At 41.6% G+C, this 27,371-nt stretch overlaps 2 protein-coding genes across 2 annotated transcripts in view; one reads left to right on the forward strand and one right to left on the reverse strand.

The window, feature by feature from the left end:
- RNASEH2A (ribonuclease H2 subunit A) overlaps nt 1-27,371 on the reverse strand; it is an 859,137-nt gene that overhangs the window by 725,082 nt on the left and 106,684 nt on the right. The window lies entirely within an intron of this gene.
- Nucleotides 1-27,371, forward strand: part of FBXW9 (F-box and WD repeat domain containing 9) — an 869,916-nt gene that overhangs the window by 17,090 nt on the left and 825,455 nt on the right. The window contains exon 2 of the mRNA XM_044082395.1: nt 7,088-7,548. Coding sequence (XP_043938330.1) covers nt 7,119-7,548 — 430 coding nt within the window. The 5' untranslated portion in view covers nt 7,088-7,118. The remainder of the gene's footprint in view (nt 1-7,087; nt 7,549-27,371) is intronic.

The raw sequence follows: 27,371 nt of genomic DNA on the forward strand, positions 1-27,371 counted from the left end.
TCCTAAGAATGAACTCATTGTAAAGCTATGCCTCTGCTTCTAACATGTCTGCTGTAGTACTCCTAAGAATGAACTCATTGTAAAGCTATGCCTCTGCTTCTAACTTGTCTGCTGTAGTACTCCTAAGAATGAACTCATTGTAAAGCTATGCCTGTGCTTCTAACTTGTCTGCTGTAGTACTCCTAAGAATGAACTCATTGTAAAGGTATGCCTGTGCTTCTAACTTGTCTGCTGTAGTACTCCTAAGAATGAACTCATTGTAAAGCTATGCCTGTGCTTCTAACTTGTCTGCTGTAGTACTCCTAAGAATGAACTCATTGTAAAGCTATGCCTCTGCTTCTAACTTGTCTGCTGTAGTACTCCTAAGAATGAACTCATTGTAAAGCTATGCCTGTGCTTCTAACTTGTCTGCTGTAGTACTCCTAAGAATTAACTCATTGTAAAGGTATGCCTGTGCTTCTAACATGTCTGCTGTAGTACTCCTAAGAATGAACTCATTGTAAAGCTAAGCCTCTGCTTCTAACTTGTCTGCTGTAGTACTCCTAAGAATGAACTCATTGTAAAGCTATGCCTGTGCTTCTAACTTGTCTGCTGTAGTACTCCTAAGAATGAACTCATTGTAAAGCTATGCCTGTGCTTCTAACATGTCTGCTGTAGTACTCCTAAGAATGAACTCATTGTAAAGCTATGCCTCTGCTTCTAACTTGTCTGCTGTAGTACTCCTAAGAATTAACTCATTGTAAAGCTATGCCTCTGCCTCTAACTTGTCTGCTGTAGTACTCCTAAGAATGAACTCATTGTAAAGCTATGCCTGTGCTTCTAACTTGTCTGCTGTAGTACTCCTAAGAATGAACTCATTGTAAAGCTATGCCTCTGCTTCTAACTTGTCTGCTGTAGTACTCCTAAGAATGAACTCATTGTAAAGCTATGCCTCTGCTTCTAACTTGTCTGCTGTAGTACTCCTAAGAATGAACTCATTGTAAAGCTATGCCTGTGCTTCTAACTTGTCTGCTGTAGTACTCCTAAGAATTAACTCATTGTAAAGCTATGCCTCTGCTTCTAACTTGTCTGCTGTAGTACTCCTAAGAATGAACTCATTGTAAAGCTATGCCTCTGCTTCTAACTTGTCTGCTGTAGTACTCCTAAGAATTAACTCATTGTAAAGGTATGCCTGTGCTTCTAACATGTCTGCTGTAGTACTCCTAAGAATGAACTCATTGTAAAGCTAAGCCTCTGCTTCTAACTTGTCTGCTGTAGTACTCCTAAGAATGAACTCATTGTAAAGCTATGCCTGTGCTTCTAACTTGTCTGCTGTAGTACTCCTAAGAATGAACTCATTGTAAAGCTATGCCTGTGCTTCTAACTTGTCTGCTGTAGTACTCCTAAGAATGAACTCATTGTAAAGGTATGCCTGTGCTTCTAACTTGTCTGCTGTAGTACTCCTAAGAATGAACTCATTGTAAAGCTATGCCTGTGCTTCTAACTTGTCTGCTGTAGTACTCCTAAGAATGAACTCATTGTAAAGCTATGCCTGTGCTTCTAACATGTCTGCTGTAGTACTCCTAAGAATGAACTCATTGTAAAGCTATGCCTCTGCTTCTAACTTGTCTGCTGTAGTACTCCTAAGAATGAACTCATTGTAAAGCTATGCCTGTGCTTCTAACTTGTCTGCTGTAGTACTCCTAAGAATGAACTCATTGTAAAGGTATGCCTGTGCTTCTAACATGTCTGCTGTAGTACTCCTAAGAATTAACTCATTGTAAAGCTATGCCTCTGCCTCTAACTTGTCTGCTGTAGTACTCCTAAGAATGAACTCATTGTAAAGCTATGCCTGTGCTTCTAACTTGTCTGCTGTAGTACTCCTAAGAATGAACTCATTGTAAAGCTATGCCTGTGCTTCTAACTTGTCTGCTGTAGTACTCCTAAGAATGAACTCATTGTAAAGCTATGCCTCTGCCTCTAACTTGTCTGCTGTAGTACTCCTAAGAATGAACTCATTGTAAAGCTATGCCTCTGCTTCTAACTTGTCTGCTGTAGTACTCCTAAGAATGAACTCATTGTAAAGCTATGCCTCTGCTTCTAACTTGTCTGCTGTAGTACTCCTAAGAATGAACTCATTGTAAAGCTATGCCTCTGCTTCTAACTTGTCTGCTGTAGTACTCCTAAGAATTAACTCATTGTAAAGCTATGCCTCTGCCTCTAACTTGTCTGCTGTAGTACTCCTAAGAATGAACTCATTGTAAAGCTATGCCTGTGCTTCTAACTTGTCTGCTGTAGTACTCCTAAGAATGAACTCATTGTAAAGCTATGCCTGTGCTTCTAATGTGTTCTCACACTTAAATACTTGTATTGATAAGGCAGTTCCTTTACAAACCAAATATGAAGAATTTAAACATAAGCACGTGTGGTGGAATAGAGAAACAGTTAACTGATGCAATAAAAGAAATCAATTGCTTGATGCTTATTGAGGTCTCATTCTACCTACCTTAAGAGCCCACATAAACAAGTTAGTAAAGAGTGTAAGGGAACCACTAAAAAGCTGAAGCGGAGTATAAAGTTAATACAACTACTAAAATTAAAACAACCTAAAATCTTTTTTTAATTATGTCAGAAAGAACTCGCACTCAACATTGTTTGGTGCTAGTCCACAATAACACTACTCACTCTGACCAAAAGGAAGTGGTTAATATCCTAATTGACAAATGTATTACAGACTTTACTCAAGCCCCAGTTATAAGTATTTTACAGATTCTACAAGCTCAGCGCCCTCCTGTAGTTACTACAGAACAAGTTCTCTCAGTCCTCTCAGAAGCTAAAAACACCACTTCCATGGGCCATGATAATATACCAGATTGCCTGAGTATCGGTGCCAGACATGACTGTCTGAATCTGTAACCTCTTTAAACTATGCCTCTTCATTGGTTACATTCCTGAAGCCTGCAAAACGGCCATTGTAATGCCATTACACAAGGGTGGCCCAGCCAGCATATCCAAGTAACTATTGAGTTACTAGCCTCGTATATGCAAAGCTGTGGAGTGTATTTTCTCAAAACTCATTAACATGGATTTTGAAAATCTCTTATCCCTGGACCCTCATCAGTTCAACTTTCTGAAAGTAAGGCCCTGCATCTTTAACCTCATTAATGTCTTTGAAAAGGTAACTGAAGCAGTGGATAGTGGTTGTGCAGTCATTAGCTAACTGGCTGTTTCACAGAACCCATATTGTTAGAGTCACAGGTATCACGTCTGAAAGCAAAAATGTTTCCAGTGGTGTATCACAGTGTTCAGTTATGGTCCTCTCCCATTATTGCATTTGTTTCACAGACATTCAGGCCAAAACTCTTGGACTTTGTAATCTGAATTTGCAGATGACTCTAAATATGCTATTATCTGGTCTTCCACTAACTCAGAATTATTCCAGTATTGGTTAGACAATGTTAACAATTGGTTCAAGGACGCAGGTTTTAAATTACATGTGAAAAATGTAGCATAGTTCGGGGTTAGGAAGCTGGTATAATGGTTTAAGATGTTTACCATACCATACAAGTGATACACCCCTGCACTCAGACACTTCTGCAAAGTATCTGGGCACCATAGTTGATAATCCCTTATTTGATCACAGTGTCTCCACAGTGGTTCAGAAAGCCTTCTATCTGGCTCCTTTAATTTCACAAGCCATATTCATTAACTCCTAAAAAGTCTTGATTTCTCCCTTTATTTGTACCTCATCCGACCCATTATTGGTAATAAAGTACTGTTTGGTGGCGTGTATTTATCTAAACATATCACTCAACCTGAGAGACCTCAGTTATAGCAAAAAAGATCAGAGGCCTCACAAATCTTGGTTATTAGGAAAGAATGGCAGCCCTCTCTTTGTACTCTGTGTAGGTCTGTGTGTCGCCTTTCAAGCCATGAAACAACCAGCCCTCTTTGCCATCCTCTTCTTTCACAGAGGAAATGATGCAGCAAATTAAAGATCATGCTGCTAAATGCTATGAGTCTAAATGTGAAACTGCACTCATTGCAAGCATTCTTAACACTGGAAGATGCTGACATTTATGCAGTCACAGAAACCTGGTTCAAAGCTGCAGAGAGCACCTCTGCCTTACCTGGTTACTCATCCTATCATACATTCAAACCCCAAACTGTGGGTAGCAAAGCCAAAGGAGGTGGAGTTTCAATATATATTAAAGGCACACACCTCCAGGCTGGTCAAACAGTATGACACACAGGAGACACTCCAGGTGCAGTTAACAGTTGACAAGACCCCTATTCAAATCATAGCAAGCAACTGGCCCCCAAATTCGACTCAAGATGCCTTCTCGACCTATCTGGACCGCTTCGAATCTATCAAGATTCAACCCTTTACCCTGATCCTGGGCGACTTTAACTACCCACCATAGATTGGAAAAACTACTCCTGCCAGAACACAAATGCCCAGAGATTCCTCGATTTTTATCAGTGCAAATGCCTTGAAACAGCTAGTCGATATCCCCATAAGAGGTGATAATATCTTGGACTTGGTATTAACCAACATGAGTAACCACTGCAGCACCCCTACAGTATCATCCTTCTTGGTAAGATCTGACCATAAAGCAGTCACTTTCGAAGTCATCATCTCCCCTGACCCCCGCCCCCCAGCTAGGGTCAAACAAAAAAACTTCTCCAAAGCTGATTACAGCCTTGAGGGATGGTAGAAACAGCTTCACAGCCCCCTCCCCCTCTGTAGGAACTGGCACCAAAGTACTATACAAGCACTTGTATAGATGCATGGAATCAGGAATACCTGACAGGACTAAATTATCCTCTGCAAGGAAGAGTAAACCCGTCTGGTGGACATCTGCAATAAATAAACTCTGTAACAAAAGGTAAAATTGCAGTCCAGGACCAAGAAGAGGCAGGTACCCAATTGGAAGCCATCTGTCCTTAACCTGAACAAGCAAATAAGAGTATAAGTGAAATCCTCTACAGCCAACTTTGAGTCCAAATTGGCCACATCTACTAGAGACAGTCATAAGGCCTTCTTCACATATGCCCGCAGTCTCAAAGGAAGCACCCAGATCTGTTCAGAACTGATGGTCAAGGACACCCATATACAAATGCTGTCGATATAGCTAACCTACTGGCTGACACTCAGTGAACACGTCACCCCTATGTCCCCCCATCAGTAAATTAGGACATCCCTAGTACCTGCCCCCCTACCCCTTATCTCTAGGGAACAGGTCATCCCTGCCCTCTCAAAGGCAAAAAGCCTCCATGGGACCCGATAACATCCCAGGCTGCATTCTACCCGAACTCGGGCAGGAACCTGCAGCACCATTAGGCGCCCTATTCAACCAAAGCCTGAGTACTGGCTTTGCCCCAGCCAAGTGGAGGACAGCCACTGTCATCCCTGCACACAAAGGTGGGGCATCCAACAATCTAGGAAACTATAGACCCATCAGCCTAACTAGCCTGATCTGCAAGGCTATGGAACGGATTATCATGGACCTCATTAACAGGGACATTGGCAACCTCCAAACACTCGACCCCCCCGTACAGTTTGGCTTTGTCAAGGGGGGGGTCATGTCTGATAAATCTGGTCAACTTCTTTGAGACAGTCACCAAAGCCATGGACAAGGGGAAGATGGTACACACCACCTATGTTGACCTAGCCAAACCCTTCAACACTATTCCCCACTCGGGCATAATAGATAAACTCTGTCAGCTTGACATCAATCCATATGTTACCAGATGGGTATCAAACTGGCTGACTGATAGAATGCACCTAATCAAAATAGGGGAAGCCACCTCAAGCAGTAGACCCATAACGAGCGGCATTCTTCATTATCCCTGGTGATCTACAGGTCAGCCTTATAGACATGGTGACCACTATCACAGATGAACAAGCTGTACTGGAAGAGATGTTAGTTTGCCTCTGACAACAAAGAAGTCTCTTGCATTAACAAAACTGCATGCTTACACACAGTGCTACAAAATAGAGGTGGTATCTCCTGTCAGGATTTCCTTCATTGAACAGTAAGTATGTAGTCTTTGCCTGTGCATTCTTGCATAGCTGTATTTTGCTGCTCTTTCATACCTTATTGGTTCTTGGTGTATACAAGCACATTTTTTTCATAACGTTTATATGTTATGCTACCCCCCCCCCCCCTTTTTATATTCATGAGGTAACATGCCTTCATCAGTGTTTCTGCTAGGATTTCAGATATGCTACTGCTTGTGGTTTTGTTTTGCTTCCCACATAACCATAATTAGTTATTTGTCAATGTCAGTGTTTGCTGCTGTTTTCATTTCCTAAGTACATACTGTAAGTCTGGCATTGCATATGGTGTTGATGCATTCAGCCTTAGTATGTACTAGGTGTAAATGAGTGTGCTCAGTGTTGTAGTCTTGGTGAATTGGAAGATGAACAGGAATCTTTCTTGTTTTTGTGGTGGTCTTAGTTGTAGAAGCCCCAAATTACTGCCTGCATAGCTCCGGCTGCCTCCTGCCTTCTGGTTTGTTGGTCTTCTTTTAAATCCTGAAGATATTCACTACAACCTAAGTTATTTAAAGTGTTAAACTCGTTTTATGCTTTCCAATTTTCACAAAACATATGTATAAAATAAATGCAAAACCTGACTGATCATTTCCATGAGCGAAGGGTTCATCGGAGTGTACAGTACTAAAATGGAACATCATGCTGTGTAATTTTGGTGTCAAAATACACAATTTTGTGTCTGGAATAATGAGAGACATACAGGAAGATCATAGGTTTGTGAATTAACTTCCTGTATGTGACTTGAAGGCTCTCACATTACATTTCCATCCACTGCTGTCTAGAATAAGTTAGTTTTGAGGTTTACAAGAGCAAATGATCAGTACGCATTCAGCTTCATTGTTGACTGAATCGCTCTTAAAACGTGCCTGAATGTTTGTTTATACCATTGATAGACATAGCTTAGTCTCTTTTTCTGTACTGTGTAGTTTTAAGCTTGACATGTTCCATTAGTGATGCTGTTTGGGCAGCTCCTCAGCACAATGATAGGTTGTTCTATCACTGTCAAATACAAGCATTTTTTATGCTTTTATTTGTTTATTCTTACAGGGAAAGATCTAGCTGGTGTCATTGCTGAATAATGGATACAGCACAGAACTCCCTTTCTTCGAACATACTTTCAGACAGTGAGTCAGAAACAGAAGCTGAGGGAGACCCAGATCTGCAAGCACAAGAGTATTTAGATCATGTTCGGAGCTCTGCCAGCACTCAGAAATGCAGTCTAAGTTCTGAAATGGGGAATAAGTTACAGCTGTCATCACTGGATTTTCTCCCTAATGAAGTAAAGTCTCAGATGAACGAACTGAAAAAGTCACCTGTTGGAATGAATGAAGGACTTTTGTTCCTACCTTGGGAGGTGATTTTAGAAATTTTTTCATACTTGGATGCTAGGTTTGTCCAGAATGTACTGCCACTAGTTTGTAGGACACTGCGGGACATCATAAAGGACAAAGTGACATGGAGAATTCGAACACAGAAGCGAGTTGGTCTTGGTTATCCAGTAGTGCATGGTATGCCAAGTTTTATGAAATCGCTTGTTAAATATAGAGCAAAAGTTCATGAATTTTGCTGCAGTCGCAGTGTTTAGCCTTGTATTTTCATATCTTTCAAACCTGTTTAATATAAGATTTTATTGCATTTGACTTTTTTGTGTGATATAATTGAGCAGTGTTTATAAGTGCTAGTCTGCACCAAAAAATGGATGTAACCTCATTATTTCCTTTCTTCCCAAAGTGTAAGTTTGGGTTTTGTCATTTCCGGCTACTGCTGTCTGGTTCGTGTTTTTATTTTATTTCTTTTTACAGTAACTTGTACTGCTTCTCCAAGCCTTGCTGCTGAGTCAGATGTCCTAACTGACAGCTGGTGACTGAGGGGTGCATCAAGCAAGCTACTACCTTTTGAATGCACAGGACAGAAAAACAAACTTGCTGTGGGTTCCACTGAGTTTGCCTTGTGTGTGTGTTGTACACATTATTTGTGTTGGTTTAATTTCTGTGCCTGTCATAGTACTGCTTTTTATTGCAGTCACTTCTTTCTTGGCAGCCCTATTCTTCGTTGAAATGTAGAACACCTGTCGTGCTGTGTGGTTTGTTATCAGTTACATTGTGTGTTTAGAGACTGCCTTCCATCAGCTAGTTTGAACTGAGTCCTGAATTTTGTTTTCAGTTACCAGGCTCTTTACTGATTTATCCAACTGTGGAACTGCTTTAATTGCTTCTTTCAGGAGCCTTCAGTTTAGCTTTTGGTTTAAAGGGACTGAAAAAAAACGTCTAGTATACCCAATTCTTCTGTAACCCAGGTTCGGAATTTATTTTTTATTTGTTAACTGGGGAAGAACACTGATTCAGGTGGACCATTTACTGGTTCATCCAGTGGTTTTGAAAGTTAAATTATAAAGTAGTAAAAGTATTATTAGTGTAAAGACAACAATAAAAATGTTAGTATCATTTCACACAGATAATTTTAACATGTGGGAGAGCACAAAGAGAGAGTAGTGAATGTACATTAGTGAAACATAAGGGAATGTCATATTCTCTTCCTGTTTCTTGAAAGAGTGAGGTCATAGAGTGCGTCAGGGAAGAGAAAAGACCAGAGAGCTAAAAAGGATACAAGGGTGAAGGAGGGAAGCTGGGATGGGGTGGGCATATTAGTACAGAGGTGCATCTGGGGTGGTATTATCAAAGTGAGCTAAGTAATATGATTACTGTGGAAGCATTGGCATTTTGCTCCTTTAAGCAGGTATTGTTTGAAGTGTTTTCTGAATTGTTGTGAAGTAATTCTTTTGTTATTGTAAGGTAGGGCTTCTCAGATTCTTGAAGGCTAAAGCAAAGAAGGCATGATCTGTGTAGTGGTGTTTAAGGATTTTTAAGTTGGCTGGCAAAAAAGAGAAAAACTCCTGGCTTAGCAGTTTAATGATTAAGGAGGCTATACATTGTTTTGTCTGTGTTGGATGATGAGCCATTTGTTTTTAGAGAAGGTGGTGCAGTGATGGCCTTGCTCAATTTAATTTCTCTAATTTTTTGGGGTTTCTAATACCATGACGGGAATGGACCCGATTCCCAAGTCAAAGTATGATTAAAGTTCATGAAATTTGTTTCAGTCTTTGTTAGCCAGAAGTACTATTTGCAGCACCTGCAATATGCCCAGTAATGACTCATTCTGTAATTCTTACGGAGTTACATGTATTGGTAACATGTCTAAGTACAATTGTAAATTTTTTTTATAAGACCCATTGCTCCTGCTACAGTTGGAACAGTATGGGTATCCTTCCTCCACATTGCCCTTCTTTCTGCCTGTAATTCCTGGTATTTTATGACTGTGTGTCTCCCTGTACATAAGACAGTGTAGTCACTGGATGTAGAAATTTCAGTGACCAAACTTTTGTCTTCTTTTCATGGACTATGTAGCTGGTTATCTTGCATCTAGTTTTTGTCTGTTGGCAATGGGTGATCCCATGTAATATAAATTTCATCATTTTCTATAATGCTTTGTGGCTCATGTTTCCATTGCTTCTCAGCTCCGTCAGTATTATAATGTTTGCACAATCCCCAGTGCAAACGTCTTGCTACATTATTATGCCTTTCAGTGTACAGTCCGGCATTAGTGTATCGCACCAGCAACAAGATGTGCAACTGTTTACAGTTCTGTTTTACAAAACCTGCATTTGTTTGCTTCTTCCACATTTCAGTGGACTTTAAACTAATGTGTACATAGTCCACTATCCTGGGCCGCCAATATTAACCTTTCATTTTTTAGTTTAAATTCACGTTTTCTTAACCATTCCCATGTTCGGTTCTGATCGACATGAGGCTGTTCCAAGAGTTTTCTATACTTGCAACTATATTTATGCATTTTCTACATTTCTTGCCATCTCATTTGAGCGTTCACCTTGTATTCTTTTCTTTGTGGTTTGGCACATTCAGTTGCCACTTGATTTGTATCTGTTTCTAGTTTAATTGCTAAACTAAGAAGGGACGTCATCTTAGATTTGTTCTCCTCATGGTTTAAAACTTTCACTATGTTTGTATCTTGTGAGGTCAGCAGTTGTGTATGCAATCCTACGATTGCAGATGTATACATGTAATCAATTTCAAGGAGGCCCATACCTGTTTCAGAATGCGGAATATTTTTATTTATTTATTTAACATTTGTTTACCTGGAAAGTCCAACCTGGAACAAAGCCAATTTTCAGCAGAGGCCTGGGGAGAAACACACCAGAATATATAATCTTGATTTACACTGATTTTTATAAATCATTTGATAAGCATGTAGCATTTTTGGTTTCCTGTCCAACTGATCTAATACCTTTTGAGGCCAGTCAGTTACTCCAAACAGAGACCCTCCCTGACCCTCTTCAAAATCAACCTAGATCAGTGGATGAGTGACCACAGATTCACTCCTGGGGTGGCACCCATGTCCCTCCTATACAGAGGAAGTAGTTATTAACTACCATAGACCCTTACCTCTGCGACCTAACCATCGACAATTGGGGCAACTCAAGGTAAATATGGCTAGGCTTCTAAGGGCTCTAGGGCCATTAAACTAGTAATCTTTTATGAACCTATGAACACTCAAGAAGGCTGAAGCCGGAAGGAGATGTAGTTTGAGGAAAGGCTAAAAACCGTATTGTTTAAAGAAATAGCTATCTCCCCAAATTATATTGTCTTGAATACAAAAAAAAAAAAAAAACGGATCTGATGTTGTATCCATTTGACCTCAGCACCTTTTGTCTAACTTTTTGGACTTGGGCTTAGGCTCCTCCCCTACCCATAATGCACATTTCTTCCATAAAGTAATGCAGATCTTGTTTGCTGCCTAACTACATCATTTGTGTTCTGTGAGGGCTTAGTTCTCACTGTTAGTCAAGTATTCTATTTAGCTTATTTCTGCTATTTTTCTGTATATTCTGTTATTATGCTGTTTTGTAGGTAGTACAGTAGGTCTAGGACCTTTTCGTCTGTCTGTCTGTAACTGTTGCTGCTTTTTGAACTTTGCCATTGTGGGAATTTTATTCTGTTCTTTTTCCTCTACCTGTTACAAAAAAAGTTTAAAAGTAGAACATATTTACTCTGTTTTCATTTAGAGTATTTTCCTTGTTTTAAAGTCAGACAGTGTTTCTGGATTCAAGAAAAGTAATCCCTGTGGGCATAAGGTTTGTCCACAAGATCTGCACAACCAGTGCATTTATTGCTGGGGGGGCTGATTGCCTTAATGTGGACTGTGAGTCTTCCTTTTCTTTCAGGGCCAGGCCTTTGGTAAACAGCAGGAACAAGTTAGTATTAAAGGGTCAACCCCATGCCCAAGCAGGAGAATCTACTCCACTTTCTGCTTCTTCATCTGCTTCTCCTTTCTCCAAATGAAGAGATGAATCTAAGATGTCAAAGGATAAGGATAGAGACAGAGAAAAAAGTTAGGAGAAATGAAAAGCAAAAGGAAAGACCCATGAAGAGGTCTCTGAATCCGACCCCCCAGTCTACACTGGCACCTAAAGCTTTAAGGTTGATGGCTCTGGCATCTCATCAGGAGCAGCAACAGTGGATCCAAACTCTGTCTCTCCAGATCCAGCAAGTTGCAGGATGCATTCACCTATCCTTAAGCATCGATCTTCAAGACCATAGTTAGTGGCTTGTTCCCACAGGTCTTTTCAGTCAATAAGATATTTTTCTGAAGCTGACATTGACAGGATGATGAGGAAGCTTCTTTAAACCCAGATTTAAATGGGAGTTCTCCTAGCCCCCCCCCCCTCAGGTATCACTGGGACTGTCCCACCCAGAGTGCACCTTGATTTCTCCTTCCTTGGTCCAGAGTTCCATGGTGCTGAGAAAAACCTGTGCGAAAATCTTGCAGGAGATAAGAATTGTGTCAGCTTAGACTCCAGCTCCTTCCCTTTCCCTTTTGACTCCAGCTCTGTCAAATTGTGAAGAATCCCTGAGCAGAGCTGTCCAAGGCTGAGGCACAGAGGGGAAGAGATAGCTCTGAAAGCCTCTGCATGAAACTCAACCCCTGCAACTCAGCCACAACTCCTTGGATCCCTAGTCATTTTCAGAGCTGAGTCAAGTGGCAGGAGACTTTTTTTTCTTCCTTAGGGTCCCAGGAGACCTTCTTTGGTTCTCATTTTGATTTTAGCTTTCAAAGCTTTGAAGAGTTCTATTCAGGTCTAGAGAAGAGGTTGCTTACACCAGCTTGACTCTGTCCTGACTCCCATTGGATTCTGCTGCTTTGACCCAACATTCTGTCCATCAGGGACAGCCAACCTCATTCGCCCTCAAGGGTCCTTGCTTTCGGAGTCCCCATTCTGATTCAGATACCTCCCTAGAACACCCACCCAAAGGAAGGTCGCAGGAAATGCACATGCAAGAGGAGGCATGTTGCTTTCTCCCAAGAATAGCTCACAGAAGACACTGACTTCGAGGAGGGTGAGGGGGTCCCTTATCTTCCCCATGGAAGACATCTCCTTTGCAGAGATCCTGGAATTGATGAAGCAGAGTGGTGGTGGGGGGTTGGTCATCTGAATACCCATCTCTAGAGAAAAACGTATTGCTGGAAGTGTTTAGGGCTGATTCACCTACTGCTCACTGTACTATCTGACTGGAAGTGTTTAGGGCTGGTTCACCTACTGCTCACTGTACTATCTGACTTGGATGACTCATTTCTGGGGGGGGGGGGTTGACAAAGGAACTTTCCAAGTCTCTCTGATAATTTGCCAGTGGATATCCAGAATACTGTGGAATTCCAGCTGTCTAACGTGTCCATGCTCTTGCTTTCCCAACACAGCAGATGGCAGTATGAGAGCATCAGGCACCAGCATTGCTATTCATCTGCACTTTCTGTGACTTTGCAGAAGGTTTCAAGATGTCCTTCATCAACAGGTCAACACTGTTTGGACCCAAATAAAAGAGATGCTAACCAGAAGCGAGCAAGAGGGCAAAACTTAGTATGCAATAGGGATGTGTTTTGCCACCCTCCCCCAAGGGCTTTTTCTGGGATCTGTAAGGATTAAAGCAAAGAGTGAGAAGGTCACACTGAAAAAACAGTCAATAAAAACTAAATGAAAACTCCAGCCAAGCTAGAACTTCCAATGAGTGACCTCCCAAACCTCCTGTAACAGAAGCACATGGGATATATGCAAATGATCCTTATGAACATCAGGTGTTTCAGCTATATGGCGATTCTGATTGCCCATGACTTTTACATTTGAAGTCGTTTTAATGGACAATTTCAGACCAGTAAAGCCAAACCCCACTAGCTATGGATATGCATATTTCGACCTTGTTATGACCTTGTCAGCATAGCACAAGCAGACTGTTTGACTAAGCATAAGAAACACAGGGCTTTTATACCCAGCTGATGCCCATTATCATTAGGGTGACTGCAAAATTGGGATATTTTGCAGTCACCCTAATGATAATGGACATCAGCTGGGTATAACAGCCTTGTGTTTCTTATGCTTAGTCAGTCTGCTTGTGCTATGCTGACGAGGTCATAGCAAGGCCGAACTATGCATATCCATAGCTAGTGGGGTATATCCCATGTGCCTCTGTTACAGCAGGTTTGGGAGGTCACTCACTGGAAGTTCTAGCTTGGCTGGAGTTTTCATTTAGTTTTCATTGAGTGGGATCTATAAGGATGGAAAGAAGCTCTGGTTTTGAAAATCCCAGAATTTTGTCCAGGATAATTCTAGTTAGACAGCCCACCACAGCAGAGGGGCGAACAACTTTTAATGGACCTTGCTCCAGGGCCGAGGCAGTCTGTAAAATCAAGGGTTTTGAGGTCCCTTCACAAAGAAGTTGTTTAGCGCTCCTGAACTGTTCCCCACTGCTGCACTCTGGAGGCCGTCTGAGGGCTGGTTAGCCAAACTCAGGATTCTCGGTTGCAGAAGATAATCACCAAAAGCTTTCCTTCTAATCAGCAGAAAGAAAATTCCAAATTTTCCACCCAGTCAGAGTAATGTAGTAGCAGCAACAGAGATAGCAAAGCTGCTGAGTGTGTAATCTAGGAGGTCCCAACAGAGGAACAAGGATCCAGAGTCTATTCAGGATTCTTTTTGGTTTTGAAAAAAAAAAAAGCCGAGGACCTCAGTCACCAAAATTAGTTTGTCAGACAGACAAAGTTCCGGATGATCACAGTACAGTCCATCTTGGCCCTTCTGAGGAAGGACGACTGGATGTGCTGTATAGACCTTCAGGATGCTTAATACCTTGTGAACATAACTAAACAATCCAGGAGTTTTCTCTGTTTTCAGCTGGGAGACCGTCATTACCAGTTCAGAGCACTGCCGTTTGGTCTCACTACAGCCCACAGGGTGTTCACCAAAACCATGGCAGTCATAGCAGCTTACCTAAGACTGCATGGGTTTCAAGGTTTCCCATATCTAGTGTACTGGCTCCTTACAAAACTCAAAAAACAGCCAGTAGCATAAGCAAATCCAGTGTAATTCAATTCGCAAATCTAAAAGCCAACAAAAAGTCACTGGAACCTCAAGCCGCTCAATGTTTGTTTGTTTCTTTCATCTTTTCCCGGTTAGGGGTCGCCACAGTGGAACTCCGGTCCGCTAATGATTGGCAGAAGATTTTGAAGTGCTGGCTTGCCGGGCCTAACGCACAACCTTCAAAGAAGGAACGCCCATTCACGCATGTCGCCACACAGAAGACGCTGTAACTGAGAATCGAACGGGCAATGTCTAACTGTGAGGCAACAACGCTACCACAGCACCACCACCGCAGTAACCCCAAGCCACTCAATACAAAGCTTTATTCAGACTTACAAAAACACTAGTTAAAAACGTTCACTTCATAAGGCTTCCTCAGGCAGGATAAAACAACCACAAGTAATCCATTTAAATAGTATCTTAGTCACATGATTGCATATTTAATTAGACTTGTTTATGCAACTTTTTCAGCATAGGTTTTAAAGAGAGACTGCCTTTCCATACTTATAGAATATGAGCCCTAAGGTGCAAAATCGAGTTCAACCCTTCTACCTCTGTCATATTTAAACATTCACTCCACAAATTATATCAGATGTTACCTTTTAATGTAGGAGATTGGAGGTGCATTTAAATGTGGCAGATGTAGTTTTTGTAGCTTCATAGATGGAAGTAATGTTTTTACACATCCAATAACTCCATATGATAACAGAAACACATAATTTAGTCTATTTAGCCGTATGTAAGGTATGTCATGCAAACTGTGTAGGAAAAACAAATCAGAAGTTTAAAGAGCACATCACCAACTACCTATCTGAAATAAGGAGAAGTGCACTTTATATAAACATATGAAAGAGAAAGGAGCAAGTCATATTTTTAAATTTTCTGTATTAAAGTTAACATCTGATATAATTTGTGGAGTGAATGTTAAAGATATGACAAAGGTAGAAGAGTTGAACTGGATTTTGCGCCTTAGGGCTCATATTCTATAAGTTTGGAATGGCGGTTTCTCTTTAAAACCTATGCTGAAAGAGTTGCATAAACAAGACTAATTAAATATGCTACGATATTATTTAATTGGATTACTTGTGGTTTTATATTGCCTGAGGAAGCCTTGTGAAGTGAAAGTTTTTTACTACTGTTTTTTAAGTCTGAATAAAGTTTTGTATTGAGCAGTTCGTGGTACCAGTGACTTTTTTGTTGGCTTTGTTACATTAGCCCCTTACCCTTCCCACCAGAGAGGGACGATCAACCACCAAACGCTATAGCGCAAGAACAGCCAGATAGTTTTACTGGTAGGAGGAGTAACTGTGCTAATTAAACAAAAACAAAATTCCCAGTGTATTTAAAAAAAATGTTACCAGTGTAAGTAACCCCATATGAACTACAAAAGGAGGCCATTCTGGGTACATTATAGGTTCTGAGCAGACTGTTATGGGAAACATCGGGGACTGAATCAAAGCAGATTTCATGTACTCTGATTGTGCCCTTTTTTGAGAATGAGGCCCATTCCTTTCACAGAACAAAAAATATGAAATCTAAAAATGAGGAGATGCTTCACTAATTACATTGTGGGCCAGATTACCTTTTTTACTAAAATACAAAATGCTTTATCTTATTCGGCTACTAGTTTCTGTAGTTTCCTTCCTTAAAAATAAAACTATCTTCCAATACCTTAAATCACCTGATGTCACCACCTTCATTCTTGTCACCCTAAGCTATTCAGTAGATTGTGTCACAAAAACATTTTTCTGTTAGAGGCGTAAACCATAGAACTTGGGCTGAGTGAACATAAGGTCCCTAGCCACTGTTCACAAGTTCATAATAACAGCCACGTCTGAAATCATTCATATGCTATTCTCAGGGTAAAGAAAAATACTTTTCTGCAGCCCAAATCAAGTGTGAACTCTTACTGTCTGACTAGAGGACATTTGAGGTTTGACTATGGAACTAAGCACCATTTTGTTTTGATCTCTCATTGTATTATATCTGTATTTTTTAAATATACTTATTGTAATGTATAACCTGTATATATTTTACTTCATTTTGCAACAAGATTGTAGCTGAATATGGGTGCTTGGGTCCAGTCTACCTGTTTTAAATTTAAAAAAAAAGTCTGCAATTAAACAGTTTTGCTGAGGATGCCATAGTGACCTTTCTGAATGCCCCATTCCAGAGATCAGTAATATTTGGGCCAGAAAATATCTTCCAGGCACACATTGCTGAACATGATAATAAGACTTTTGAATTAAAATTCAGCCTCCTCAATGTATGTTTCTTCCTCAATGTATGTTTTCCAAAACATATGGTTTCCCCTAACAAATATTGGTTTGGAGTGCACAACAGCAGGGAAAACGTCAATCTGGGTAATCAAGGTAATTTCTGAAGAGAGTGAGGGCCCCAAGGCAGGGGACTGTTGGCAGTTGTTGGGCAGCCTCAGTTCACTTACAGTTGGTCAGAAGTAGCTTTTAAGCCTTTGCTCAGTTGCTACCCCCTAGAGACAGTAAGGGGTTATTCCTTTTCACTTGTCAGGGTGGAAATTATTAACCATTCAGGGGTTATATGGTGGCCTTTCCCTTCCACCTCCGTTTCACCTGTCATCTTTCCTGCCAGATGGTCCACATTGTTAAAAGAAAAGTATGAAGTCTCATAGTTGTATGGAAACTGATTGTGGATTAAAGGGTCTAAGTACATTTATCCCCAAAGAAACCTTTTGAATTTTCTCAGTTGCAGTCATTCCTTCCTTCCTTCCTTCCTTCTTTGCCTTGCAGATGGAAGCTGGATATGCTTTGTGGATCTTTGGGACACCTGCTTCCACATAAGTATCAAAGAAATTCAGGAGGTTTTTTGCACTTCATACTCCATGCCAATCCTTTATAAGTTCCAGATTCTACAATTTCTAAACATCACCTCATCTCCTGAGATGTTAACCAATAAGCATATCTGTGGTTGCAGTGAACATGGATCTCTTGGGAACCAAAGTGGTTATGTGTCTGGATAACTGGCATCTCTCTGCATTACTTCCTTTTACCTGTTGCCTGCCAGTCATCAGCACCTCTGTCAGCCAGCTGTTCATTTGTTCCCCTTACCTGGGTGAGAGCCAACCAAAAAGAGCCATCAGCGAGGCAGAAGTCAGAGTTTTTTTTTCCTTTGTTTAAACTGTAGCTCCCACTCATTCTTGGTCATGCCGAATGAGCAGGTGTGTGGGTGGGCCTTTGAAATGCATGCCACACCTCCACTTGATGAATTCATTTGACCCCTCTTGTATAGAGAGGCACCTCCGTCTGATCCCTGGTCTGTGACAGGGATTCTACCGCAGAGTATATGCTCGCAAGAACATGATCATCCTGCCTTCCCTGACGAGAGCTGAGCAGGCTTAGGCCTTGTCACGCCTGTCCTCTCCATTGATGGATGTAATGGTGCCTGAGCCATTAATATCACTATGGTTACCTTGGTAGTTGTCCCAGCTTTGGCCTATCTGCCAGTGAAGCTGGCATGACCCCCACCCCTTTATACATCATTTACTGTCAATGAGGAAGTTTCTGATCAGCTTGTTCCATTCTCTGGGAATAATGTTGACTTTGGCTATTTCTTAAGTATAGTTTGTGTAGCTGCTCATATTTGTAGGGCGCTGTTTGGACATAAATGCAAGACTCCCCACAAGGAGAATTCAGACTCTTCAGTCCAAAGTTTCTTTCCTATTTCTTGTAAAACCACAGGTTACTGTCTGTTTCAAGATGTTGGGGCTCATAACAGCAGCCATACCTGTGTTCCTTATGCGAGATGCCCCATAGAATTATCCAGTATACCCTTCAGGTCTTGTGATTTCAGGACAAGAATCTTATGAAGTATCAAATCTACATTGCTCAGTCCTGCAAGCATCATTTGACTTAACGGATGGATGCCAGCAATCTTTCTTTTAGCAACATCTCCCCCCTCCCCTACCCCTTGGTGACAAGCTTACTGTTATATTATATCTATAATGCCTATCTGTAAAAATACTTTATTAAAATCTAGCACCATGACAAAATAGCCTTCACTGTAAGTTCAGGAAATGTATCGACCCTGGGTTGAATGGTGCATTTCAATGGGCCAGCAGTTCAGGGCATCTGGCTATCCTCACAGCTTTCTTTGCATATCAGTGCGCTGGAGATGAGAGCAGCACTGTTGAGCATTGATACTTAGTTGGCATACCTCTATGTGGTAATCATAACCGTACAGCTGGACTATGTGGCAGTTGTATGGCATACAGTGGATATAAAAAGTGTACACATCCCTGTTAAAATGGCAGGTTTTTGTGATATAAAAAATGAGACCACAATAAATCATTTAAAAAATTTTCCCACCTTTAATGTGACCAGAAGAATGCCAGGTACCCAGCATTACTTACTGCAGCACAGGTTAAAGCTGCATTGTCCAATGCGAAGAATACAGCTTCCATGGGACCCAACAATATCCCTGGATGCATTCTACATGAACTACAAAGTGAACTGGCACCACATCTGTGTGCCCTGCTCAATCACAGCCTCACCTCAGGCTTTGTCCTTACAGAATGGCGCACTTACAGTCATCCCTCTCCATAAAGGGGGAGCGACTACAGACCCTGGGAATTATCTCCCCATTATCCTGACGAGTCTGATATGTAAGGCTATGGAGCGCATCATCATGGACCTAATTAACAAGGATATAGGGAATCTCCAAACTCTAGATCTGACGCAGTTTGGTTTTGTGAAAGGTAGATCATGCCTGCTCAACCTGGTTGACTTCTTTGAGTCTTTCACCAGAGCTGTGGATGAGGGCAAGGCAGTTCATACAGCCTACCTTGGTCTGGCCAAGGCCTTTGATACCATTCCCCACTCGAGAATTCTTGATGAACTCACCAAACTAGGCATCAACCCCTATATCACTAGGTGGGTTGCACGTTGCTCACAGTTAGAACCCACAGTATGAAAGTAACGGATTCCAAGTCAGACTGCCAACCAGTCACTAGTGGAGTCCCACAGGAATCTTTCCTAGGTCCTCTCCTGTTTGGTATCTACTTCTCAGAAGTCCAGGCCAACACAGAGGGACTCTGGCTGACCAAGCTTGCAGATGACTGCAAGCTGGGAGCTATTATTAACTCCCCAAGTGATGTAGACATCCTACAGAAAGGCCTCACTGAGACCAATGACTGGTGTCAAAACCATGGCCTTAAGCTTAATGCCAAAAAAACGCATTGTCATCCCCTTTGAGAAAAACTCAGTTCCCACTAATTACCACATTGATGGGAGCCCACTGAACACTGAAGGCTTTATAAGAGATTTGGGGACACAGGTTGACAGCAACCTCTCCTCTGACCACCACATTGCCACTGTGGTCAGAAAGTCCTTCTGTATGGCACATCTCGTTACCAAGGGTTTTGCATCCTGGAAGAAAGAGGTCATCATCTCTCTCTACTCTTCCCTCATTAGGCCAATCATCGAGTATAATGCCCCATTTGGTATGTACCTCACTAGACACATGCAACAGCTGGAAAGTCCACAAAAGTACCTCACAAAGAGGATCCTAAGCCTTAAACACATGTCCTACGTGGACGGAATAAAAAAACTCCAGCTATTTTCTGTCTCATATCATCTACTAAGAGGCGATCTCTGCTTGACTTACAAAGCCATGTCTGACCCAGCTCTGTTAGAAATGCTACATCTAAAGAAATCCCAGTCCTTCCGCACCAAATGCTCCAGAGACCTCAACCTCATTACCACAATCAGAACATACTGGAGGGACAGGTGCATAAGAACCTAGAGACTGCCCATGCTCTGGAATAGACTTTCCATACATGTCAAGCAGAGCACCTCAATGGCCCTTTTCAAGAGAAATCTTGATGAGTGGATGGGAAATAGAAAGTTCACTCCAGTGGCTGTACTTGTTAAGGCACTGGAAACTAACATTGGGCGGCATGATGCCAGGGCACTTTTATGGGCTAGGCTTGTAAAGACTCCAGGGCCATTAGCCTAGTTCATACCTATGAACCTGTAACCTGTACAATTCAGTTGAAAAACGAACAACACTGTTAGGGGAAAAAATATAAAAAATAAAAAACATGCAATAAACTGGTTGCATAAGTGTGCTCACCCTTAAACTAATACTTTGTTGAAGCACCTCTTGATTTAAATTACAGCATTCAGTCTTCTTGGGTAGGAGTCTATCAGCATGACACATCTTGACTTGGCAATATTTGCCCACTCTTCCTTGCAAAAGCTCTCCAAATCTGTCAGATTGCAAGGGCATCTCTTGTGCACAGCCCTATTCAGGTCACCCCACAGGTTTTCTATTGGATTTAGGTCTGGGCTCTGGCTGGGCCATTCCAAAACTTGAATTTTCTTCTGGTGAAGCCATTCGTTTGTTTATTTGGATGTGTACTTGGGGTCACTGTCGTGATGAAAGGTGAAATTCCTCTTCATCTTCAACTTTCTAGCAGACATCTGAAGGTTCTGGGCCAAAAGTGACTGGTATTTGGAAGTGTTCATAATTCCCTCTACCTTGACTAAAGCCCCAGTTCCAGTTGAAAAGCAACCCCAAAGCATGATACTGCCAGCACCATGCTTCAACGTTGGGGATGGTGTTCTTTTGGTGATGCAAAGTGTTGTTTTTTTGTGCCAAACGTACCTTTTGGAATTGTGGCCAAAAAATTCAACCTTGGTCTCATCGGATCATAACACATTTTCCACATGCTTTTGGGAGACTTGATGTATTGTTTTGCAAATTTTAGCCTGGCCTGGATGTTTTTCTGTATAAGAAAAGGCCTTTCGTCTTGCAACCCTACCCCCATAGTCCAGACATATGGAGAATACGGGAGATTGTTGTCACATGTAGTACACAACCAGTACTTGCCAGCAATTCCTGCAGCTCCTTCAGTGTTACTGTAGGTCTGTTGGCAGCCTCCCAGACCAGTTTTTGTCTTGTCTTTTCATCAGTTTTGGAGGGACGTCCAGTTCTTTGCATATTTTCTCCACTTTTTGATGATTGTGTTCACTGTGTTCCATGGTATATCCAATGCTGTGGAAATGTTTTTGTACCCTTCTCCTGACTGATACCTTTCAGCAGTGAGATCCCTTTCATGTTTTGTAAGCTCTCTGTCAACCATGGATTTTGCTTTTGCATGCAACTGAGTAAATGTTAGGAAAATCTTACTAGGACAGCTGAACTTTATTTGGGGTTAAGTGGAGTCTCTTTAATTAATGGCAGGTGTGTACACAAGAAGACTGAAAGCTGTAATTAAATCAAAAGGTGCTTCAACAAAGTATTAGTTTAAGGGTGTGCACACTTATGCAACCAGCTTGTTGCACGTTTTTTTTTTTTTTTATTTTTTTATATTTATTGCCCTAACAAATTTGTTTTTCAATTGAATTGTACAGGTTATAGGTCACATTAAAGGTGGGAAAAGTTTTGAAATTATTTATTGTGATCTCATTTTTATATCACAAAAACCTGGCATTTTAACAGGGGTGTATACACTTTTTTATATCCACTGTATATCAATAAATAAGGGAGAGCCCAATTCTACCTTTTATGCTGGGAAGCTGTGAGCATGTGGGAATAGCAATGTCCAACAATCATTTTCTTGCCATCCATATTCATGGGGAGTCCACTTCCTTGGAATACAAGCTGAACTGCTGCAGAGGTGATCAAAGTATGATGAAAGGTGCAAGTTAATCCAGGAAATCCCTTAAGATTTTTCAGCCTTCCTTTACCAAGTTTTCCAAGGGATTCTGTAGCTCTCATCCAATTTTGGTAAGAAAGAAAATAAACGGTTTCTAGAAAATACAGGTAAACAGATGTTTAAGAAGAAATTGCAAAGGGCTTCCAAGAACAATTCTGGAAACTCCCAAAACTAAGGACAGTTCAATAGGTCAGAATGACTATTTAAGACACATTTTGTTTTCCTTCTCCCAGTCTGGCAGCCCCATTTTGTTTTCCTTCTCCCACTCTGACAGCCCCATTTTTCTTCTGGAAAGTCTGCAGCTCCATTTTTCTCTTTCGCAGCAGATAGTTTCAAACAAATGTGTTCTAAAGATCATTCATAAAGGTTACAGATGGCAGTGGGAGGAATTTCCTTAATTCCAGGGGGTCATTCCTCACCCACCAAACCAGACTCTCATGTTTCCTCCTGTATTCAACTCATGCTGACCCAGGGAGGGATAGAACCAGTTCCACCTTCGCAGGTGAGAAAGCATATTTATTCAAAGATGTTTTTAGTACCAAAGAAAGAAAATACTTGGTGACTTTCCTGAACCTGTTTGTAATAGTGCCCAAATTCAAAACGATGTTACTTGACAACCTGTTAACATTTTATTCCTCTTTCAAGTTTCCTGGTAACACTCCATTTAAAAGTTGCTCATCTCATCTCTATCCATCCAGACTTCAGAAATTTCTTAATGTTTTTTGTGACTGGTTCTCATTATCAGTTCTCTGCTTTACCGTTGGGACTATTCACTGCATCAAGAGTGTTCACAGTTAACTCGTTGCAGGCTACAAGGTATCCACATTTTTCCATATTTGGGCAACTTGCTTATCTTTGAAGAGTCTTTTATTTATATATATATATATATATATAGAGTGCCAAGAATCTCTCTCTTGGGTGAGAGATCCAAATAAGCAGGGATTCAAAGAGAACATTCACAGGTCTTTCTTGACTTTTTACAGGATTGTGTTTCTGGGATGTCAACTAGACACCACAGTTCAAAGAGCTTTTTTTCCACAGGATAAAATAGATCTATGTCCAGATCTGTTTCCAGGGGGTTCCACTCAGACTTTGGTCACTGTGAGGGAACACCTCAGGATTTTGGATCTCATGGCATCTATGATTCTCATGATACCCCTGGCAAGACTCCACATGAGAAAGATACAGTGATATCTGAAGTCTCTTTGGTGCCAGCACCAACATCCTTTGTCTTTTCAACTCCCAGTGCTGGCATTTGTTAGAAGAGAAATCACTTGGTGGAAACAGCGAATATCCTTAAGTCCGGGTTTCCCCTTCTCCCTCCCTGTTCCAAAACAGTCAGTCACCACAGATGCCTCGGAGTTTGCTTGGGGAGCAGTTTTAGGAGGGACAAAACTGCAAGATGTGTGAGAAATCAAGGACAGAAACCAGCACAAAAATCTAAAAGAAATGCTTCCCCTGATCAAGGCTGTCCATTCTCTGAATCATCTTTGGTCCTAAGGACTTCTTCAAGTTGTTGCAGACAACACAAGAGTCATGTGGTACATTAACAAGCAAGGGAGAATGGGGTCGTACCCCCTCTGCAGACTAGCCATGTTGACTTGGAATGTAGCTTTACAGCACAATCTTACTCTACAGGTATCCTACATTCTGTCAGAGCAAAACTGTGGCAGATGAGTGGAGCAGGGCAAAGGCAGACTCTCACAAATGAAAACTAGATGAGGGGGTCTTCCAAGATTTGATCCATCTGTGGGGGGGGGGGGTTCAAGTAGGCCTGTTTGCCTCCTGTCTGAACAATCGGCCAGCAAAATTTTGCTCCTGAACTCCACACAAGAAGGTCTGGAAGATGAATGCCCTTTATTTTCCTTGGACAGGAATGGTACTGTATACTTTTCCACCCATTCCACTAATAAACCGGGTACTTCTGAAGATTCAGAAGGAATACCCCAGGATCATTGTAGTGACTGCATTCTAGCCCAGACAGCTGTGGTTCTCCCTCCTTTTGGAAGTGGCCAGGGTCACTTACCACACACTTCCTCAGACTGGATCTACTCACACAAGACTTGGGGTGTTTGATACACTTGGATCCCAGTCAACTTCAACTGACTGCCTGAATGACAGATTTTAATTCCCTTTAGGCACCTTTTTACTGAGAATGTGTAGCAGATGCTAATGGAGACAAGAAAGCTTAGTACAAGAAAGTCCTATATTAGCAAATGGAGAAGAGTCTGTAGTTGGTGCCAGCAGCATAATCAACACCCATTCAGGGTAGTTGTTCTATGGTTTACAATATTTGTGTGAGTTACTATCCTATGGCCTTTCTTACTCCTCTGTCACTGTTCCTTTATTGGCCATTTCCACATGTCTGCCCATGGATCCTTCTCTTTCAATACATTAAATGTTTTTTCGAAGGAGTTATGCATAAGAGGCCGTCAAGAAAACTGGTAGCCCCTCCCTGGGATATTAATTTTGTGTTAGAGAAGCTAACAGTTGCTCCATTTGAACAAGCTAACCTGACTGACTTGAGTTTCTTCATATGGAAAACAGTTTTATTAATTGCTCTGACCTCTACTAGAAGGGTATATGATTTGCAGGCTCTTATGGTGAGTCAACCCTACCTCACTTTCCATGGGGATAGCATTTCTTTGAGAACTAATCTTTCTTTTATGCCTAAAGTGGTGTCTGAGTTTACTTTAAGACAAACTATTCATCTCCACATTTTTCCCCTGAAACCAAATATGAGGGAGGAAGGGTACTCCATACCTTGGATGTCCACAGACATCTCAGATAGTGCCTTGACAAAACTAAATCTTTCAGACCTTCGGATTAATTGTTCATTTCTTGTCAAGGAAAGGAGAAGGGACAGCCTTTATCACTCAGACTATTTCCAAATGGTTATCTCAGGCTATTACCTTTTGTTATACTCACCACCACAAAACTATTCCAGGTAGGGTCGAGGCCCACTTTACCAGGGCCTTGGCTTCATCTGTTGCTTTTTGGAAAGGGTTGAATTATAGACATATTCTAGAAGTTGCTGCTTGATCCTCTGTACATGCTTTTACAAAGGACTTTAAACTTGATTCCTTCTCTAGGTCTGTATCAGGTTTAGCAAGGACCATTCTCCAGGGGCTTCTGAACTCTCTTCCTTCTACCTCCCAAATGTAGTAAACTAGCATAATTTACCCATATTGTTAAGATTACTGCAGCAATGATCAGTATGATGAACATAGTACAGTTGTTTAGTTACAATGGTAGTAGATGTTGGACTAATCCCTGCTGCAGTAGCCACTCGCACCTATCCCATCCATCCTCTTTGTTTTTTGGTGCGTTGTTTATGCCATGGCATGGTTAGTTTTTGTTCTTCCTAGCATTGTCCTTTCAGGGCTCTACCTCCCTCTCTGTTTTGGCAGGAAAATTCTGAAAGCCACGATGTCCAAACTTGTTTTTTAATCAGCTCAACTCAAGCTGCCTGACAGTTTTGGTGCCTGGAAAGTGCCCTGAAGTTTTGGAAGCTTGCCAGCTGTTATATCCATGGCAGGATATAACTCATGTAGCAAAGGCTACTGCAGTAGTGATCATTCAAGCGTTGTTTACTTACCCAACTATACTTTCACTTACCAAAGGTTCATAGGTAGGTACTAGGCTATCTACCCGTAGGCATTTATAAGCCCAGCCAGCATGTGTTGGCTTTTGCCACCCCCTTAGATTAGTTCCCTGTACCTCTGTCCAGCAGAGCCACTGAAGTGATCCCCGGGGTAAACTTTCTGTTTCCCATGCACTCATCAAGGTTCCCTGTGCCTCTGTCCAGCAGAGCCACTGAAGTGATCCCCGGGGTAAACTTTCTGTTTCCCATGCACTCATCAAGGTTTCTCTTGGAGTGTTAGCGAGGAGCTCTGCCTAATATAGATTGGAATATTGTTCCAAAGCATGGGAAGACGCTGGGACAGGAATCTATCCCTCCAGCACATCCTATTTATTACTGTGGTGAGGTTTAGATCCCTAGAGCGTGTGGCTCGAGGGATATGGTTTTTTTTAGGTGGAACATGTCCATGAATTCTGGGTTGGACATGTCCTTGTATGTCAGGCAGAGTACAGCTGGAGTTTCTTCAGTCGAGCTACATAGGGCATCTGTTTGAGGCCAGTGATCCTCTTGGTGAGGTACTTCTGTGGTCTTTCCAGCTGTTGCAGGTGTCTTGTAAGGTACATCCCAAATGGGGCATTGTACTCTATGATGGGTCTGATGAGTGATGAGTAGAGGGGCACAATGACCTCTTTTTGATCTGGATGTGAATCCTTTTGTGATTAGGTGAGCCACATAGAAGGATTTTCTAACCACTTTGGCAATGTGATTATCAAAGGAGAGATTACTATCTACTTGGGTCCCCAGATCCCTTACTACGTCTTCTGTATTTAGGGGACTACCACCTATGTGGTAGTTTGTGGGTACTTTGTTTTTTCCAAAGGAAATGACTATGCACGTTTTGGTATTTGACTTGAGGCCATGATTTTAACACCAGGTATCCATCTCATTGAGACCCTTTTGGAGGATGTCTGTGTCAGCCGGAGAGTCAATTATAGACCCTAGTTTGCAGTCGTCTGTGAACTTGATCAGACATAGTCATCCTATGCTTGCCTGTACCTCTGCGAAGTATATGCTGAACAGGAGGGGTCCTAGGACTGAACCCTGGGGAATGCCACTTGTAACTGGTTTAGTCAGACCTAGCTCCAGCAACTCTCGCCATGTGTATTCTTTTAGTGAGCCAGTTGGCAACCCATCTTGTGACGTAGGGGTTTATGTTCAGGCTGGTGAGCTTGTCTATAATACCAGAATGGGGAATGGTGTCGAAGGCCTTTGCGAGGTCTAGGTAGGCTGTGTGTACCACCTTTCTCTCGTCTGTAGCCTTGGTAACTGTCTCAGTTTGGAATAGGAGTACTACACTCCCAAATATTAGGTCTTTCACCTGTTCAACTTCTGATGGGTTGTAGGATAAAAGAAAGGATTCATTTCTGTTTTCTTTGACTCATGAGAATTGGAATTGGATTCAGCGGAGATTGAGATGCATGCAGTTGGTCAACACAAACACCCCACTGCTGTGGTCTACCTGTCTGACTTGAAGGCAGGTGTTAAGATGATAATTCATCAGTCACTGTGAGAAGCTGAATATTTCCAATAGTAAAGTACTAAGAAGAAATGGCAGATGAAATTTTTC

Source organism: Protopterus annectens, chromosome 9.part0 (genome assembly GCF_019279795.1).
Source record: "Protopterus annectens isolate FY-2018-M chromosome 9.part0, PAN1.0, whole genome shotgun sequence".
Lineage (NCBI taxonomy): Eukaryota > Metazoa > Chordata > Ceratodontiformes > Protopteridae > Protopterus > Protopterus annectens.